This window comes from Phodopus roborovskii, unplaced genomic scaffold, assembly GCF_943737965.1.
Source record: "Phodopus roborovskii unplaced genomic scaffold, PHOROB, whole genome shotgun sequence".
Classification (NCBI taxonomy): Eukaryota; Metazoa; Chordata; class Mammalia; order Rodentia; family Cricetidae; genus Phodopus; species Phodopus roborovskii.
The window spans coordinates 40,752,709-40,773,220 of record NW_026126511.1 but is presented as its reverse complement, the minus strand read 5'-3'; the positions used below and the strand labels follow the sequence as shown (position 1 = coordinate 40,773,220).

The following is a 20,512-nucleotide window of genomic DNA, read 5'->3' as shown; positions in this document are numbered from 1 at the left end:
AGTAATCATTCTCTATCATGAAATAACAAAATCAAACAACCCCCTTCTCTTGCCTTTCTGTGCTTGTTCCTCCCCTGACTAGGATATTCTTTAACCAGAGCATTCCAAGGCTCAACCCACACCACATCCACACCCTCAAACCCCTTGTCCAGAGGGTTGCAGCTCCCACTGCTTCTTACCTGTAACTCCTATTGGACTTGGTTTACTTGTTTATTAACTATCTCTACTATAATACAAGACTCAGGAAAGTGGGTTTTGTCTGTTGTTCACAGCACTTATCTCAAATGTTTAAAACTGCTTTGCAAACATTAGGGGCTGAATAAGCATACACCGAAAAAAAAAAAAAATGGAGTAAAAAGATTGAAGTTCTTTAAATTCCTTGAGATTAGTTCTACCTTAAAGTAGGAAAAAAGTTAAAATGGAAGTTTCTTAGTTATATACTCTTCTAAATCCTTTAAACATAATAATTTTAAGTCAGGTGTGGTGGTGTGTACTTTTATTCACAGCAGAGGAAAATGGAACTTTGTGAGTTCTAAGCCAGCCTGGACCCCACACCATGAGTTCCAGGACAGCCAATTATGCACAGTGAAACACCAGCTCAAGTAAGTAAATAAATAAAAACAAATCTACCCTCTTTTCTGACACAATGTGAGAAAAAGGCATTAAAAGGGGAACAAGGCATGAACAGTCTTGAAAGGAAGTTAGAATGTGATGAAAGTGAAGGATGCTTTGCCAAATTTTGTAAAAAAAAAAGGAAGAGAAAGTTGTAAGTGAACAAGGAAGCATAAGAAGGGCAGTTCAAACGTCAGGAGTAAATGTGCTTGCAAAGCTGAAATGAGGAGACATGAACTGTTTATTAATAATGTTATGACTAAGGGTTACAAGCAGATTAAAGACAAACATCCTTTGATTAAATGACCACAATTAGGAAATTTCTTCAAATAATCCCTGTCTCTTATCTGCAATTTCCACTGAACTTGTTTAAGAAAAGCACTTGGACAGCAATAGAATATAGTTCCATTGTAGGCTACTTGCTTTCTATGTGCAAGGCCCTAGATTCAACATCCAGATCAACATCACAACACAAAACAAGAGAAGTGCAACTCTCATCTTCTTTTCTATTTCTATCATGCACCACCTCTGCCACTTGCTATACAGAGAGAAGACATGAACACACAAAGACACAACACATGTGTGCATGCGTGCACATGCATCTTCTATACCCTTAGGAACTACAAACTGTATTTTTCTATTCTGATGTAAGTTCCTAAAAAGTAACTATCTTTTCTTAAATAGCAGTATTATTGTTAACAGTTTTTTTCTGTCTTTTTGTATTTCAAAGGAACTTTCAAACTTTCCCTCAACTTATTTTCTAAAATAATAATTACTAACTATAACTGAATAACAAAAATAATAAAGTAGTAACCCAAGCAAGTCTGAGGTGTTTCATTTGCATAGTTTCTGCTGTGACATGAAGTCCCTAAATCCTAATGGCAAACTGCTGGAAGAAGGATTTGGTTCTCCTTTTTCTAGCACTTTGACTAAAGCAATTGGGGTAAGAAAGCAAGATGTTTTAAAAAAAAAATCACATTTACATGAATTTATGAGAACTCATTTTAATTACATATTAGACTTTCTAGACAAAAATATTATGTTAGCCATTGAGAATTATATGTGTAAGGAAGATGAGCAAGTGGTCTTTCTATCATCCCCAAACTATGACTAATAACACAAAGACATTACTATATACTTCAGTCTTGTTTCTTTCATAACCAAAAGTCTATCTTCATGATTCTCTCATGTTTAATAAGAGCACTAGTTAATGTTTATGTGTGAGATTTTACTATATGTGAGGCTTTATGCTATTTTATATACATTCCATCATTTAGTCCTTACATGTTTACAAAGTAGATAATATTACTCTAAGCATTTTACAGAAGAATCAGAGGCATGACATTTAACACACATGCCCATATGACTGGTGAATGGTGCAGCAGGGGCTCAAACCCAAGGTTACTTGCTCCTAGAACTTATGCTATTTTTGACTATACTGGGATGCAAGCTATGTTCTTTTGTTCATCTTCTCTGTTCTTCTTTTGCCTGTTGTCATGTGTTTTGTTTGTTTTGTTTTGTTTTTTGAGACAGGGTTTCTCTGTTAACAGCCCTGGATATCCTGAAATTCTCTTTATAGACCAGGCTGGCCTTGAATTCACGGAGATCCATGTGCCTCTGACACCTGAGTATTGGGATTAAAGGTATATGCCACCATACCTGGCTTTTTTTTTTTTTTAAAGACTTGTTTATTATATATACAGTATTCTGTCTGCATATATGCCTGCATGCCAGAAGAGGGTACAAGATCTCATTATATATGATTGTGAGCCATCATGTGGTTTCAAGGAGTTGAACTCGGGATCTCTGGAAGAGCAGGCAGTGAGTGCTCTTAACTTCTGAGCCATCTCTCTGGTCCCGACTGCCATGACTTTTAAACCCCATTTCTACCCTGTTATCTGCCCCTACCTGCAATTCCATCTCTCAAAATCTCATCAATAATTCAGCTGAAGATACTAAGACAAAATAGCTCATTAATGGCAGTCCCTACTACATAGAGTTATTAATAATCTACACAAAAGCTTTGGTATTGTTATATTTGGATCTAGATTGTGTCTTAAAGGCTCATGTTCAAAACTTAAGTCTCCAGCCTATGGCATTATTGGGAAGTGGTAAAACTTCTAGAAGAGGTAGCCTGATGGGGGAGGAAATGAGGTCACTAAAGGTATATTGAAGGGGATATTGCAATCCCAGCCCCTTCTTCTCTCTTCTTCCCGGTCAGCAAAATATATGAAGCTTCCTATACTGTGCATTCTTAGCCTCCATATTCTGACCAACTACAAGTCTCAAAACAGTGGAGATGCAACCTTTGAAACTATGGGCCAAAAATAAACATTACTCCTTTTAAGTTGATTTCCTATGGTATTTTGTCAGAGATAGAAAACCAAAATAGGTACAAAAGGTGGCATATCTGCCCTAATGCTATAGCAAAGCACCAATTACTTTACTTACATTGTTTTATTTCAACTCCAAACAAACAAACAAAAAACACTATTCCTTCTACTGTTCTTTCACAAAAGATAAAAGTAGCCTAGAGTAAACTGCTAGGCACAGTAAATGATAGATACAGAATTTGGTCTAAAGCTATTTGACTTTAAAGTCCCTGGTTTTTTGTTTTGTTCTTAGCTTTTAAGTCACAGTTTATAGTCTAATAAATAAAAGAGATCAGTAAATAAAAATATTCACACAGAGTAGTTAATTCCACAATATTAAAATGTACAGGGTATATCTAAGTCAAAAGAGGAACACCTAACTCAAATCAAGTGTTAGGGAAAACAATTTAGACTTTATGCCTGAGGCAAATCCCAAAGAAAGAGTAAACTATTTTAAGTAAAAAGTAAGGAACAGGGCTCAGAAACAAAAGAGGAATTATAATCCCAGAGAAACTTCATATAGTTCATTAACAAGAAAAATAGGTCCATTTTCCATTTTAAAATGAAATCCCTAAAGCTAGGTAATTTACAAAGAGATTTATTTGGTTTGAAATTCTGGAGCCTGACTGTGTAAACATCATGGTGCATTCTCAGATGAGACCCTCCCTGAGTGTATCGCCTCATGGTAGAGGGAAACATACGAAAGAGGGAATAATTAGATTATAAAGCAGGGCTAGAGTACTAAGAGGGCCCTAGCTCTCGTGTTCTAACAAGCTTCTAGGGCTCATGACAACTACATGAGCACACGGAGAACCAAGATTCTAATATATGAAGTGCAATCAAACCATAGCAAGGCTATAACAAACAAGATGATACAAGAAAAGTGCTTAGTATGGCACCTGGCACATAAGCCCTTAAGAAAGAAGTTATTAGTTCCACAAAACTAAAACACAGATTGCATAACAGGGAAATAAGGAACGAGGTAACTAACAAGTTCTACATAAGACTTTTGAGAGAATCTACAAAATAAAATTCCAGGATCTGATTTATAATGAACATTCAGTAATGCTTTTACATTAGTAAAATGTTGTATCAGTAACATTAGCAAGTAATATGGCCACATTGAAGAATAAGTTAAATATAGCAATGCACAAAGAAGGAAGCCAATGACAGGATTTGCTTCCCAGCAGACACAGCATGCAACCTTCACAGCCAGCATCCAGGATCATCCAATAACTTCTAACAGTGATTCTTTACATGATACAGACCACCTACCCCTAAACTATGCTAGGATCAGTCTGTGTGATCAAGGAATATGTCAAAAATGAAAACACAAGACTTGTGAGGTTAGTTTACTAAAGACTGGCAGTTTCCATCTTAGGATATCTTGCTTCTGGGAGATGGGAGAACCAGCTACCATAAGAAGCAGCTATGGAGAGATCCAGGTGGCAAAGCCTCTGGCCATCAGCCAATGCCAACAGCCATGGAAGTAAACCTTGAAACCAATCAGTAAAGCCCCAAGATGATTATAAAGCTGGCTGACAACTTCAAGATCTCTCTAGAGAAAATATGAGTCAAAATCACACCACTATGGTGCGTCCTGACATTTAAAAAAAAAAAATCACATAATAAACATTTATTGTTTTGATTGCCAATAGGTAACTAATACCTCAATCAATAACTAACACAGCTAAAATTTGATTTTTAAAAACACTGAAGAAAAGATGCAATGGCATACTTAACTTCCAAAAGTAAACTACTGGCATTTTTCTCTATAGCACTGTTGCCACCTAGTACTCAGGGAACAGCTCTCTCTCCACTCAGGCAAGCTGCCTCATGACATTACTTATCTGCTTAGACTAACTGTCAGGATAATTGTTCTCTACAGGCTTGCTGCTTTGGTAGCTAATCCTGTGAAGGAACCCAGATCCTCACTGTCAGTAAAATTTGTATGAATCTCATCAAATAAACAATATGGCCAGAAAAGTGGAAGCTGTAAGTCTATTCTAAATGACCTTCCATAATTAGCATGTATTTCTAAAGCAAGCACAAACTTCTCCAGAGATTAAAGGATGTCAAGACTATTCAGACACAGTGTTTCTAAAAGAGATTCTGATTGCCCAAGTAGAAGTGAACCCTCTAGTGCTAGTAGAAAAACTAACAATGGGGGAAGCAAAGCAGGAATTGCTATTGTTTGCCTGGTGTTTTAAGGAATATTATTGGATCTACATTGCAGGAAATGTTTTTGTACTATCCTAAGCCACTGTTCTGCCTTACAAAAGGAAACTAGGATAGAAAATAGAAAACGTGTGGCCTTGGCCTTTTTGCTAGTTCTTTTCCATTTCTTTTTCCAGTCCCTTAACAGTGTTATTTCACTAAATACTCTGCCAGTATACATTCTACTAGAGCTACTGTCATGGCTTTACCTACATCTATATATTTCCAAATATACATTTAGGACTAAAGTATTCTGTCATTGCAGGTCCACACTTCCTACTGAATCCTAAAGATTCCCATGTGAATGATTTACAAATGTCTTAAGTAGAACACATTCAAACATGACCAAAGACACTCATTCCCTTCACCACTAACCAGCTTTGATCCCATCAGTACTGTTGTAGCTATCTACCAATCCCCCGATCTCTGATATCTCTACTAATATGGGAATCATAGTTAGTAATCCTCAATTTCCTCCAGGCTTCCAAACTCAACTCATTCTTTTAGCATGTTTGTGTCTCTGTATTTAAAACTGTCTTCCTATGGTCTGCACAGGGTAGGCCTTGCTTTTTTTTTTTTTTTTTTAATCTACTATGATAAGATTGTTTTAGATTTATTTTATATATATTAGTATTTTGCCTACATATACAAATAAACAAAATCAATGAATAGATGAAGATAACATAATCAGGAAAAGTATTGTTTGTTTGTTTTGTTATTTTGTGGTGCTGAGGATCAAACTTAGGGGCCTTCCTTGGCCTCTGAGCAACACCCAGAGCCCAACAGGAAAGATTTTTTAGGTGCATGTCCTGTTTTCCTATGTATGTGATCAGGACAACAATCAGGCAACCTTTATTGGTCAGGTCAAAAGGGCCCACTTCTGTTTAACTAAAACAACAACAAAAGGTTGGGCTCTGACAGGGGCTCCTATAGAGGCCATCCTTCCCTTCCCTTCCCTTCCGCTAGCCGTCTGCTCTTTTGTTTTCAGCCTTTTAGAGGCAGTGCTGGCAACATCTGGTATTGATAGGAAATCCTCACATTTCCCAAGGAATCTGTTGATTAAAGTAACTGCAGTGGCAAACTAATAAAAGTGATCATGGAGCTTTCGCTGTGGGTGGATGATCAGTGACTTGGAGCCTCACCAACAGCCCTGGACCTTTGAGTGCTCCTATCTATATTGAGCTAGTCCCTTTCCCTGGATCTAAGTGAATTAAGAGCCCAAATGCCTAAAATCAAATTGTTTTTGGTTGTAATTATATCTGGAATAGTGTTCATGTAATTAGATCTTTAAAACATCTGTTGTCTATTTAAAAATGCAATATTCAGTCACTTTCAGTTTTGAAGGTAAACGACTTTTAACAATAAAAATGTTAACTTTGGCTACTAAAAACTACTTTTAAGTTAAGGATAAAGTGACATCTTATTCAGACCCTCTGTTTTTTGTTGTTCATTTTGAATGGGTTAATTTTGCTAGTTTATTCTAACACATTTCCTTCTGTAAGGAAATGCTCTTGAATGGGAGGGCTTGGAAGGAGGAAAGGGGAAATGACATAATTATAATCTTAAAAATAAATAAAAAGAAAATGCTCTATTTAAATATTATATGAGATACAATATGAGCACATTATTTCCTTTCTACTGCATGATGAGGCTATAATAAAACTACTCGGTTAAAGCTGTATTTTTTTTCTTAAAAACTTCACTTAATGTAACACTAAGCTTTTAGTGTCCTATTTTTATTTTCTTTTGATATAGATTTTATTTTTATTTATACGTGAGTTTATGTGCCGACAGAGGTCAGAAGGAATCAGAACCCTGAAACTCAAGTTATATGCAGTTAGGAACAACCTGATGTGGGTGCTGGGAATTGAGCTAGAATCTTTTGGAAGAGCAACAAGTGCTCTTAAGTGCTCAGCCATCTCTCCAGGCTTTTAGTGAAGATCTGATCTAGGTTTCCAAACCGGATAAGCAAGAGCTCCACCACTGTCCTACACTGGACCACACTTCTATTTTTTAAATTGTATACTCCTTTCCCCAAACTTTTGTAAAGTCTTTAAATTTTTTATTATTTTCTATGTATGGGTGTTGTTTTGTTTGCATGTGTCTATACACCATGTGCACACCTGGTGCCCACAGAGGCCAGAAGAGGTCACTATACTATTCCTGGACTAAAGTGACAGATGGTTGCAAGCTGCCATGTGTGTGCTGGGAATCAATCCTGAGTCCTCTGGAAAAGCAGCCAGTGCTCTTATCCAATGAACCATCTATCCTGTTCCAGAAGTCTTTCTCTCTCTTCTCTTTTTATTAGATTTATTCACCTTATTTTATGTATGAGTGTTTTGCCTATAGATGCCCCTCAAGCATGTTTAGTGCCCCCAGAGGTTGGAAGATGGCACTGGATCCTTAAAATTGGAGTTACAGATGACTGTGACCCATCATATGTTTTTAAATAGAATCCAGGTCTTGTGTAAGAACAACATGTGCTCTTAAGTCTTGAGAGATTTTTCTAGGCCCCAGTCTTTTTTTGTTTTTGTTTTGTTTTGTTTTGCTTTTCAAAAAAGTTTCTCTGTATAGCCATGGCCATCCTAAAACTCTGAAAAATCAGGCTGGCCTTGAATTCAGAGATTCCTCTGCCTCTGTGTCCCAAGTTCCAGGATTAAAGGCTTATGCCACATACCCAGCAATATCAGTTATATTTCAGTCATGTTAGTGTTTCAAAAAGCTTATATATAATCAAACAAAAAACCAAAGTTCTTTGCTTAATATTTATTTAAGCTTTGATCTAAGTTTCCAGTATTCTATCAGGAAAAAAATAAAAGATTAGAAACTATCATGATACAGTGGGGTGTTGTGGATATGAAACCAACTGGCCTGCCTTTGGCAGCAGCTTACATCATCATCAGCCCCGCCACTTGGTGAGGTGCATTTCCACTGTTGAGATGCTCTGAGAAGAGCCGTGTAGTGATACAAGCACGCTTAAAGGTCCCGGGCAACCCAGATGGCTGTCTTGTTCTCTCTCTGTCTCTCCATCTCTATCTCATGACCCCTTTCTCTGCCCTCTCCTCCAATAAACCTCTTGCATTATTAGACCTGTTGCCATGATACAATCTTCAGCAACTCACCTTGGCAGGCCAGCCATTTATCATCATTTTATCATCACATTAGGAACTTGAGTTAATACCAAGAAACTAGAATTGAAGTTCCAGCCCTGGCAATAAACAGCCACGGCCAAAGAATTTGCTTCTTACACACTCTTCTTCAGCTGTGCTTGAGTGACTGAGCAACTGAAATTACAGGGGCACAGAAACAGCACTCTGTAATGTAGGCTTGAGCAGACTACTCTCGGGTTTTAGGATGAAGTTCTATTAAAACATTAAAGAATTCTAGGATTAATCCAATGTGTTAGGTACTCATTAACTCCAATAAACAAGTCTTTCTCCTAAGGCAAGTTTAAGATTGACTTTGGTTAAAAAAAAAAAAAAAAAAAGACTTCTGTTACCCATGATCAGTACTAATGAAGTATGTACATGGCATCACTTAGGACCATTTCCTTCTCTAGCATTCACAAATCACAGGAACTCTTATCTGCTCAATAAAATGTAATGAAGCAAAGCATATTGCCCTATGTCATCTTACAACTTAACTTGGATCTGAAAGGTCAGGATACTGTGGCAGCTTACTGCATCTATCTAGGTTTTCTTGTTTGTTTGTATTTTACAATCTAAATTTATTTCATTTCATTTTGTTCTGAAAACCACCTATAAAGTCAGAAGGGTTTTGCTAGGATAGATTTTTGTCCAACATAAAGTTCAAATTTAGGAACCAAAAATCCTCCTATCCCAAGATTAGTGTTCTTTCCACTTTGCACATACAGAACTGTATTTTTCTTTCTTTCTTTTTTTTTTTTTCAGATGGAGTTTTATTTTTTCCCTTTTTAATTTAAATTTGAAATGAGCTTGTTTTACATGTCAATCCCAGTTCCCGCTCCCTCCCCTTCTCCTCTGCTCCACCCCCCCCCCCCCACACACACACCAGCCCCTATTCCATCCTCCTAATCCTTCTTTCTGCTCCCCAGGGAGGGTGAGGTCTTCCATAGGGGATCTTCAAACTCTGTCATATCATTTGGAGCAGGGCCTAGGCCCACTTCCATGTGTCTAGGCCGAGAGAGTATCCCTCTATGTGAAATGGGCTCCCAAAGTCCATTCATATTCTAGGGATAAATACTGACCCACTACCAGAGGCCCCATAGACTGACCAGTCCTCCTAACTGACACCCACGTTCGGGGGTGGGGGTGGGAGGAGGTGGTGGTTTTGGGTGAATTCTACGCTGGCTTCCCAGCTTTCAGTCTGGAGGTCCATGAGCTCCCCTTTGTTCAGGTCAGCAGTTTCTGTGGGTTTCTCCAGCCTGGTCTTGACCCCTCTGCTAAGCACTCCTCCCTCTCTGTAACTGGATTCCTGGAGTTCGGCTCAGTGTTTAGCTGTGGGTGTCTGTTTCTTCTTCCATCACAGAGCTTTATTTTTCATTCCACAAGCATGCATAAGGAACTGGCCTGAGTACTTACAGTGAGGGCCCTGTCTTAGCCCCACCTTTGCTATCCTCCACCATCTACCCACTAAGTGATCCTAAGCAAACTGTAACTTCAAGTTTCTTCAATAGCTTCTTTTAGGTTTGGTTTTTTTTTTTTTTCTTTTTTTGAAATTTTAAGTCAGAAAGCACAGGACTGAAAAAAATTCTAGAGATCTAATTCCATAGTGTCTTTTTACAAATACAACAGAGAAGATAAATTATTTGAAAAAGGTCAGATTTTAGTAGTAAAGATTAAAAACCAGGCCACTAAGAACCTAGTTTAATTGATCTTTCTACTACTTCTTACTTCTTGCAAAGTAGTTGAAAGATCTTTGAAAACTGCAGCCCACTTTGTCATTGTTTACTAAGATTTCATTATCAAATTAAACCCTATGTCTCAAGGCGTTGCCTGTACTGCTCTTACAGGAATTTAGGGAAGGAGTAGATTGTTAATTCCCCAAAGAATAAATAAATCTCTGTATGTGAAAGTTAATAGGACTATATTAATGAGATTACACCAGGACTCACTATTGTGAACACTTGGCTTTGGCCTTCAAGACCTGCAACTGGAGATGTAGCTCCTTGAACTCATTATGTAGTCCAGGTTGGTTTCAAACATTCCATCTTCCTACCTTAGCCTGTGGAGTGCTGGAATTACAGACATGAGCCACCAGAACTGGCTTTTTGTCCCCCTTCAGAGACTTCATGGCCTGAGGGTATCAGTGGTGGAGCCAGAGGGGTCATCCACCTTCTTATGGGCCTGAGCCTTACTGCTATCTCTGGGTTCAACCCATCCCCCCACAACCTCTAGTTCAGACTTCCTATGGTTCCACTAAATTAGTTGCCTGGGAAAAGGAGAGTGACTTTCTGTGCAAGCATGTGAGTCCTGGCCATTTACTGAGCGTAATAAGGAACTTCTACTTGGCCCAGTGATTCTGCCTCTTACACATATTTTTCGTCATGTTCCTGCTCCTCTGTGGCACATATTTCTTGTCCAAACTAGTTTCAAAATAACAAATTCTCAAATGTTAAGGATAAAGTGTCTCCTTGATAGTGAAGAGTGAAAAGGCCCTATGTGACACCTTAAACATTCAAAGAATTCAAAGAATCTGAACCAAATAGGAAGCAGGAAAGGAACTTTGTGCAGCCTAATTCCTTTCTTTTACAGCCAAGGAACCAGACTCCCGACTGGAGTGAAGTGACAGTACAAGGAGTGCCTGCATTCTCTGCCGGCTGCTCTTTGCACACATTTTCATACCCACCCAGAAAAAGACAGATGTGGCCATTATTTCTTACTCGTGCATAAACAATCTATACTAGGAACGGACAGTCTAGATTCCTTCCAGATTTTCTATAAAGGAAAAGCCTCCAAATGTTTCAGAGATCATTTGCTGACTCCCCTTCCTCAGGGTTCCTTACATCTTCAGTCTCAGGTTGATGAAACCAGTACCCAAGGAAGAAGAGCATAGAGTTCAGGGTCACTGGAAGCAGATCCTCTGCACCAAAATGTGAAGCCTAACCTATCACTGAACTCTGTGTGTGTGCACGCACATGCATGAAAGTATGCATGTGTATGTTTGTATGATGCATATGATCTCTAATTGATAATATATGTTTAGCCACAATCACAATTTGACATTTGTGCTTTTCCTAAAATAAAGCTAACAAGAAATGTCCTTTCACAACTAAGTATTTCTGTCAATAGAAAACACACACGCATGGGTACACATGTGAAGATTCATACTATGTTTCAGAAACAAAAGGAATTTTTTTTATTCTTATGGTTCTATTTATTTTTGTTTGTGAGCCTAGCCTTTAATGGCCCAGCCATCTCTCCAGCCCAAGGACAACACATACTTTTTAAAATAAAATGTATCAGATTCCTTTTCCACACTTTTCCAATATTATTTCATATCTTTGGGTTTTCTTGTTTGTTTGTTTTTTCTTTTTTCAAGACAGGGTTTCTCTGTATTGCTTTGGAGGCTGTCTTGGAACTAGCTCTGTAGACAAGGCTGGCCTCAAAATCACAGAGATCTGCCTGCCTCTGCCTCCCAGTGCTGGGATTAAAGGCGCAGGCCACCAATACCCAGCTATTTCATATTTTGTATCTCAGACTACCATATGGTTATAATTTTTTACTACTATGTAAATAAATTTATTATTTAAAATTTTATTTTAGTTAGCACTGCATTTAAACTGTATATTTTTAGAATGAATTAGTTTAGAATGGTACTGCTTATACTTCTCACATTTTTAGAATTTCAGTTTATCATTTTCTGGCGTGTTGCAAACAGCCCAGGGCTGTGGGCATGCTAAGGATAGAACTCGAACTGAATGAAATTCCAGTCCTCACATCTTAAAGTATTAACTCTTAAATAAAAAATGTTTTCTATCTGCACAGGGGTGTTTTGCCTCCATGTATATCTATGCACTGAGTATATGTAATGCCTGCAGAGTCAGAAAAGGGTGTTGATTCTCTTGGGACTGGAATTAGGGACAGTAGCAAGCTGCAATGTGGGTGCTGACACTAAACCCTGGATCATCTGGAAGAACAGCAAGTGCTCTTGACTGCTGCACCATCTCTGTAGCTTCTCCACCTTCTTGTTTGAGACAGGATTTCACTGTGGAGCTATGACTAGCATAGAAGTAAATGTGTAGACCAAGATATCCTAGAACTCCTGAGCACAATTTGTTAGATGTGGTGGTACATGCCTTTAATCCCTGCACTCAGGAGTTTTAGCCACCACATCTAAAAAAATTAACTATTTTACAACTATCTTTTACTAAGTAATCTACATATCACAACATCCTAAAAATCAGCCTATAGCATATTTTAAAGATTTATTTATTTACCTTTATATGTATGAGTGCTGGCCTTCAAGTATGTATGTATATAACATTCAAGTCTGATGTGGCCAGAAGAGGCTGTCAGATATTTGAATTGGACTTATAAGTGAACCACCCCAACTGGGTGCTGGGAGTCCTGAGTCCACTGAAAGAATAGCACATTCTCTTAACCACTGAGCTCCAGCCCCATTATCTTTATTTTAAGTATTCTAATTTCCTTTAAATTTTTCTTGGAAACAAAAGAATACATGAGTAATTATACTTGATTCATTAAGTTGATCTGTGACAGGCTGGTAGGAGGTAACTGAAAGATAGGAAGACCAGGAATAAGGAGATAAAACATAATTGTCTATATAGGTAAAAATGCCTGAGTATATTTAAAACTGTGGCAGTGGAATGAAGGGACAACTCAAAATTGATACTACTGGCAAAAGCAGACATAGGCAGTATGAAAAAGAACTTGAAAAGAATGGTTGGGCTGGAAAAATGGCTCACAGGGTAAGCATGTAGGTCAGGTGTGTAAGGAGGTTGTAGCTGTGCCTATTAACTCCAGAGCTATGCAGGACAGACACAGGAGGAAACTAGGGATGGCTATCTACCTGCAAGGCTAACTCCAGGTTCAATGAATGACCCTGTCTCAAAGGGGTTAGAATAATGAAGTGAGTGATAGGGCAGGACACTAACATCCTGACTTTTGAAGAATGATTACCCACTCATCAGCAAACACTTAAATTTTTACTAGGGTAAAGGTTAATATCAGGATTCTGGAATACAAACATACTGGTAATAATAAAAAGCCTAATTGACAGTGGATAGCCATTTTAAGCAATAATAATTAAAACACAAAAATATTGTAAGTGAACAGTTAACAACAGTCAAGAAACAGGAATAATATGTGGAAGGATGTTCAGTATAAAACTAATATATTTTCATACTTTAACTGAGAAAGTACCATTTTCAAAATGAAAGTAAAAGTGAATAGTACCAGGACATGTACCTGTACATATTATGTAAAAATGACAATGAAGAAACTTAAAAGTAGATCACTCAGATTTTATATTTTTCTTAAATAACTATAAACAAAAATTTTTCCCAATCGAGAAGAAAGTTATTAATTGCTTCTTTGTTCACTACTGCACTCAAGAGTTCCTATTTGCCTTCTAATGTGAACACTTATTTATCTGCTTTCCACACCAAAAACAAAATGAGAAACTTAGACCTCCCTCAATCTCTACTGAATGTAAGTAATACTCCATTATTGGATCACAGATGAATGCCTAGTCATAACACTCAAACTACAATGCTGTTGAGCATTACAGTAATCTGAATTAAAAGATATAGAACACGTGGCTACATTTTAATATTTAAACTAAGGCATGTGTAGGGAAACTTGCTCTTAAATGCCTTAACTGACCACAATGAAGGGTTTTAGCTTCAACAAAACCAAACTTAGAAATTAAAGTAGGATGTGAACAATATCCTAACCTGCAGCCAACATGTGTAAGAAGCTAAAGGAAGAGATGGGGAAATGAAAATAAAAATCATGAACCTAAATTTAGGTAAGTAGTAGAATTGTGATTCTCTGTAAATTATTTTAATCAATTTAAGAGGGGGAAACACCCTTAAAAGTATACTTTCCCATTATGTTTATATTAAGTTATAGGCAAATAAGAGCAGTACTGCACAAAGTATTCTTACCACTGTGCTATAATCCTCCAGGGAAAATAAACATTCTTAAAGTATTCTTTGGTGTGTTAAAAATTGCAATAGCTCTAGAATTATCAGTTTCAAATTAAAATGTTAGAACATTGTTTATCAAAAACTAAAGAGATCCAGGATTAAAGCTACTCACAACCAAGCCAATTGAGTTAAATCTTGACAAGTAATTAAAAAAACAAAACAAAAAACAGATACCAAGACAGCCAGAACTGCCTGTCTCTCAGTCAAATCCTTTATATCGTAAGGCCTTGCCTTCTTTAAAATGTCCACTCAGATCACTAAGGATTTCAATTTATAAATATGCTCCCATCTACATTTTATTTCTTGAAAGAAGGAAACATCCCAAATTCAAAAGCAAGTAAGAGAGACGCCTCCTTAAGCGGATACATTTTGTTTCTCTTTCTTAGTTATCACTAATTAAAACAAAGGAAACCACTTTGGGAAGGTTGCCAGAATTCCCAGAAGGCATTTCAGCACAAAAAGGGTTAATGCCTAGCACAGCTGGACAGCCAGTGACCATTTGCAAGCCTCCTAGGTATATTCCCAGCACAGGCGTTATCAGATTGAAGGAACTGCAAACCACTGGTTGAAGCCTTCCTTTGTCCAAACCCAGCCTCTTCTTCCTGTGATGTCATATTACAAATCTAGGAAGCCTTTCTTGCTCACTTCAGAAACAGCCCAACTCACAATACAGCTGGCAACCTCGGAAAGGCCTCCTTCAGCAAGAGCTAACACGCTTTGGAATTTCTTTGGGAACCTTTAAAAGACTCTGTCTACCGCCACCCGGAATCAATGGAGAACTACCAAAACGGAGAATAAAGAGAAGGAAGAAGTGCCAGAGGACAACGGACTGGGATTATTAAGACTCCGAAGTAAGACTGATAACTTATGCCTAACCATTCTGAACATGAGGGCATTTTAATTTTGAAATATTCACCTTGACGACTGAAGGACAAGCTTACGCGAGGACTGTCGTGTCCAACTTGAAACACAGCTTTTCCTTAAGTTTGTGGCTCTATGGGTTGGCTTCCTTGACTGGATTTTCAGTCAGGTAACTAAATTCTGGACTCAATGGATTTTCTGGATACTGGAAAATGAGACTATTGTACTGAAGAATCTACTAGAAACTTTTAAGCAACCCGTTTCATGTTTCTTTTGAAGATTTCAGAGAAAATATTTGTAAGAACACAAAAAGAAACATAATTTTCGAATACACTGGCTGTTGCTGCGACCACATCTGAATACCAAGGCGACCGCTGCAGACAAAGGGACTCCCTGTAAGCTGTGCTGCCTGACAATGGTAAGCTCCAACGGCTCCCACTGCCCTTATGATGACTCCTTTAAGTACACTTTGTATGGGTGCATGTTCAGCATGGTGTTTGTGCTTGGGCTGATATCCAATTGTGTTGCAATATACATTTTCATCTGTGCCCTCAAAGTGAGAAATGAAACTACAACGTACATGATTAACCTGGCAATGTCAGATTTGCTTTTCGTCTTTACTTTACCATTTCGGATTTTTTACTTTGCAACACGGAATTGGCCGTTTGGAGATCTTCTCTGTAAGATTTCAGTAATGCTGTTTTACACCAACATGTATGGAAGCATTCTGTTCTTAACCTGTATCAGTGTAGATCGATTTCTGGCAATCGTCTACCCATTTAAGTCGAAGACTTTAAGAACTAAACGAAATGCAAAGATTGTTTGCATTGCTGTGTGGTTCACAGTGATGGGAGGAAGTGCACCCGCGGTTTTCTTTCAGTCGACCCACTCTCAGGGTAACAATACCTCAGAAGCCTGCTTTGAGAACTTTCCGGCAGCCACATGGAAAACCTATCTCTCCAGGATTGTGATTTTCATAGAAATAGTGGGGTTTTTTATCCCCTTAATTTTGAACGTCACTTGTTCTAGTATGGTGCTAAGAACTTTAAATAAACCTGTTACATTAAGTAGAAGCAAAATGAACAAAACTAAAGTTTTAAAAATGATTTTTGTACACTTGGTCATATTCTGTTTCTGTTTTGTGCCCTATAACATCAATCTTATTTTATACTCTCTCATGAGGACACAGGCATTTGTTAACTGCTCTGTGGTAGCTGCAGTGAGGACAATGTACCCAATCACTCTCTGCATTGCTGTTTCCAACTGTTGCTTTGACCCCATTGTTTACTACTTCACTTCAGACACAATTCAGAACTCAATAAAAATGAAAAACTGGTCTGTTAGAAGAAATGACTCCAGGTTCTCTGAAGTTCAGGGCACCGAGAATTTTATCCAACACAACCTACAAACCTTAAAAAGTAAGATATTTGATAGTGAATCTACAATATAAGCTGCCTGACTAAACCACTGGAACTGCTCCGTGTTCAACTGTGAAAACTGTGTGCTCTTGGAAACTATTTCTCCAGCTCCAAAAGAATTACCATATGGACTGTTACATGTTAAAGAAAGTTTGTGTCTGATGTGTTACACATTAAAATATATTCTATTCTTGTATGCACTCCATTTTATTTTCTTGAACCACTTTAATATGTTCTTTCGTCATTAAAAAACTCTATAGTTAGTCTAAAAGCAATTATGATTTAAATAATGTGATATCTGTACTTTTAAATTTCATTTTACATGAAGTAATTTAATTCAAAAGTTTGTTAAATGACTTTACACTGAACCTAGATGTTGTTTAGGTAATAGTTTCCTAAATATTTTTCACTTTTATTTCAATTTAGATTAATAGTACTAATCAGCCTTAAACAGCATAAAACAAAGAAAACTAACTTGAAATAGCCAAACTTTTTAGAGTATTTTTCCCAAGAGAGCTATTGCAGTCTTCTACATGACATTTTTGTCTTTGTAGGCAATTCATAAAAGAGATAGTGTCTATCTATACAGTATAATTTGAAATTACTGTTTTGATTTATATTCTGGCTCCAACACCTAATTTCAAAATGACTTATAGTATAACAATTTAAGCAAACCAATAACATGCGATCTTGCTAGGTAAATTCTTTTACAAAGTAAAATGTTGCCCAACATTTATTTTGAAAGTACAACAAAAACTTGTACTTCCAGTAATGTTTGCCCAGAAATCAGCAGTACAGCACAGTGCATGACTTTTTAGAAAGTGATACATATCCAAAGTATTTTTTACTTCTTTTCCTCTCTCATTTTAGGTCAAATATTAAGTGGCTGAAAAATGTTATTTTAAGTGAAATCAATGTTAACATGAAATGTGTTAGTAAGGACACATTTCCTGCCACAAGCCTGGAAGACCAGATAACTACACACAGCTACATTTGCATTTACAAACTATGGAAAGGCAAGGCTTTCAGCTGGATTCAGAGAAAAGCACCAGCTACATAAAAACTTTAATTTTTCAACATACTCTCTCACAATTTGGCATTTCCAAAGTTAACTGAAAAAGAAAGTTTCATTTTAGAAAAATTATATGTAATTGAATTTTGCATTCAGCCTGCATGGTAAAAAGCCACCTTAATCTTATGAAGTTTGAATATGATATGGTCATCTATTTTGTAATGTGTAAATTTACTTTTTTCTGGGTTTAGGCTACAATGATTTCAGACAAATCATAATCATTTTCTATCTTAGGCAAGTCTTCCTGTAATAAATAACAATATGAGAAATTTTCTTTAGAGACCCAGGGTTTTCTATAGATAACACTAAGGGAAAATAAACCCTTAACAAGAAACAAAGTGGTGAAGAAATCAAGCATACCCTAAAAGAAGTATGTGTATGTTACACATATGCATATGTTCATATAGGCTGAGAACAAGGCTACTTCAGTTGCCTACTGTTCCTGTCAATGGCATCACCATAAAGGAATGAAATTCATTTAGCAGTCGTAAACACACTGTTTAGTTGAAAAGCAGCTGGCAGTCTAGTGATTAAGACCATGGAACTTGATTTCTCAGAACTTTCCCTGCACAAGGGAAAATGAGAACTCTTCAGGGAGTTCTCAAAGTGTGAGTCTTACTTTAAAATACTAGAAAGATGGTCATCAAATAACTGTTAGTAGGTTCAGTAAAGTTTTTATTGTTCTTGTGTGAACAACATACATGAATCAAAAATTTTGTAAGATTTTTTTTTCTTTTTATTTATTTTTCCCTTTTTAGAGACAGGGTTTCTCTGTGTAGCCTTGGCTGTTCTGGAACTTGCTCCATAGACCAGGGTGGCCTCGAACTCAGAGATCCACCGAAGTGCTTGATGAAAAGCACTAGCACTACCTGGCAAATTTTGTAAGATTCTTAAAGTTGTAATTTTTTCATCTGGATCAAATACTAAAGGCAGGTTCAATACCCATCACTACCAAAAAAAAAAAAAAAAAAAAAAAAATTTTAAAATGCTGAGTAACTTACTTCTCTGGACAAAACAGTATCAGAACAAAATTTAAGTTATTTTCCTTTGTGAGTTGATACGATGTGAGATAAAATACTTATTTTAGGGTTTTCTATTTCCTCTTCATTCACAAACATACATTAATATTAAAACACTGAGAATTTTACTTTTATTACTTTAAAATGACAGTATCTAGTCCTCCCATTCCTGCCCTCAAATCAGTTTTCAACATCTTCATAAAGGGGCAGATGATAGAAGCAAACTTCTCATTCTACCTTCCTTCAAAAAACAATAAGGCCAGAATGCTGTCATGGAAGACAGCTTCATTGTACCCTAAAACTGGCTCCAAATTTGAAAATTAGCTTTTTTGAGAAAACTGAAACCAAGTAACTAGTCCACAACATATTGCACATTGTCTTTCCAGAGAAAAAATAATGAAAATCAAGATACTATCAAAATTATTAGTAAGTCTTAATATTTACATTAAAAATATTAACAATAAATTTGAAGTACTGATCATTAAGAAATGGGCCCCTCATTTGGGGATTATAAAAAGGAAGAGAGAGCACAGTTCATGTTTCCAATTCAGAAAGACTATTGTGGATGGAATACCTACAGAAAATGTCTTTTGGTTATGTGTGGTGGAACCCCGGTGAGCTTTATCTTTTGCCACATATTATTAATGCCTAGAAAAATCTTTGTTACTTTTTCAGCACCTGGACATTTTTAATGCTTATAGGTCAATCTAACTCCAGATATACATGAAAGAAGGTAAGACCTGCTATTCATCTAAAGTGAGATTTTGCATTGAAACCATGTTATAAAAAGTGCTTAAAAGCCAGGAGGTTATGGAGCACACCTGTAATCCCAGCACTCAAGTGGTAGAAGCAGGTGGATCTCTGTGAGTTTGAGGCCAGCCTAGTCAAAGAGCAAGTTCTAGGACGGCCATAGTTATTACACAGAGAAACCCTTTCTCAAAAAACAAAACAACCAAAGGGGGGAAAAAAAAATGCTTCAATAGAACAAAATTTCAAAGCAATACTAAAACAACCTGTTTTTAAAAAGCTCTTTTGAGTTAGCCTGAAACTGAATTACCCATTGGTACATTGGTAACATGACTTCTAAAATGTTCTAAATTCAAAAGGACTAATCAAGAAACTTATTGGCTATATAACATAATTAAATTGACCAATTACTTGGTGATTAACAATATAGCTCAAACAGCATTTTTTTCCAGAGACAACTATTATATATTCATGTAAGTATGAATTCTAAAATTCTATTTTATCTTATTATTTTTATTCATTATCTAATTTGGGGGGTGGTATAAGACAGGGTTTCTTTGTGTAGCCCAGGCCCTCCTGGCCTTGGGCTCATAGAAATCCATCTGCCTCTGCCTCCCTAGTGTTGAGAATAAAGGCATGAGCCACCATCACCTGGCTATCTAGTTATTTTTAAAGATGAATTTTTAGTATTGTTAACTCTGTGTATGTATGTGTGAGCATGTGTATAAGTTAGATCCCCTGAAGCTGCAGTTACAGGTGCTTGTAGGCACCCAGTCTGAATACTGAGACTGACCCTGGGTTCTCTGCAAGAGTAGTAGTATATTCTCTTAACCTCTGCACCATCTCTCCGGCCCTGTCTCAAGATTAACAGACAATTAATAGAATAGGAAATTAAGTTCAGGCAAACCCTCCTCTTACCTGTTTGTTATGTAGTACCTACACTGTTTATTCATATGGTTCTAATAAATACCCTACACACACACACACACACACACACACACACACACACACACACCATGCACGGTTGTCTTTTCCCCTCA

At 37.0% G+C, this 20,512-nt stretch overlaps 2 protein-coding genes across 3 annotated transcripts in view; one reads left to right on the top strand and one right to left on the bottom strand.

Annotated features, from left to right (window-relative positions):
• Window positions 1-20,512, bottom strand: part of Rb1 (RB transcriptional corepressor 1) — a 121,372-nt gene that overhangs the window by 21,746 nt on the left and 79,114 nt on the right. The window lies entirely within an intron of this gene.
• On the top strand, window positions 14,891-16,834 carry Lpar6 (lysophosphatidic acid receptor 6). The gene has a single exon (XM_051195391.1). It carries the CDS (start codon window positions 15,632-15,634, stop codon window positions 16,664-16,666), a length of 1,035 nt encoding a protein of 344 aa, XP_051051348.1. The 5' UTR covers window positions 14,891-15,631; the 3' UTR covers window positions 16,667-16,834.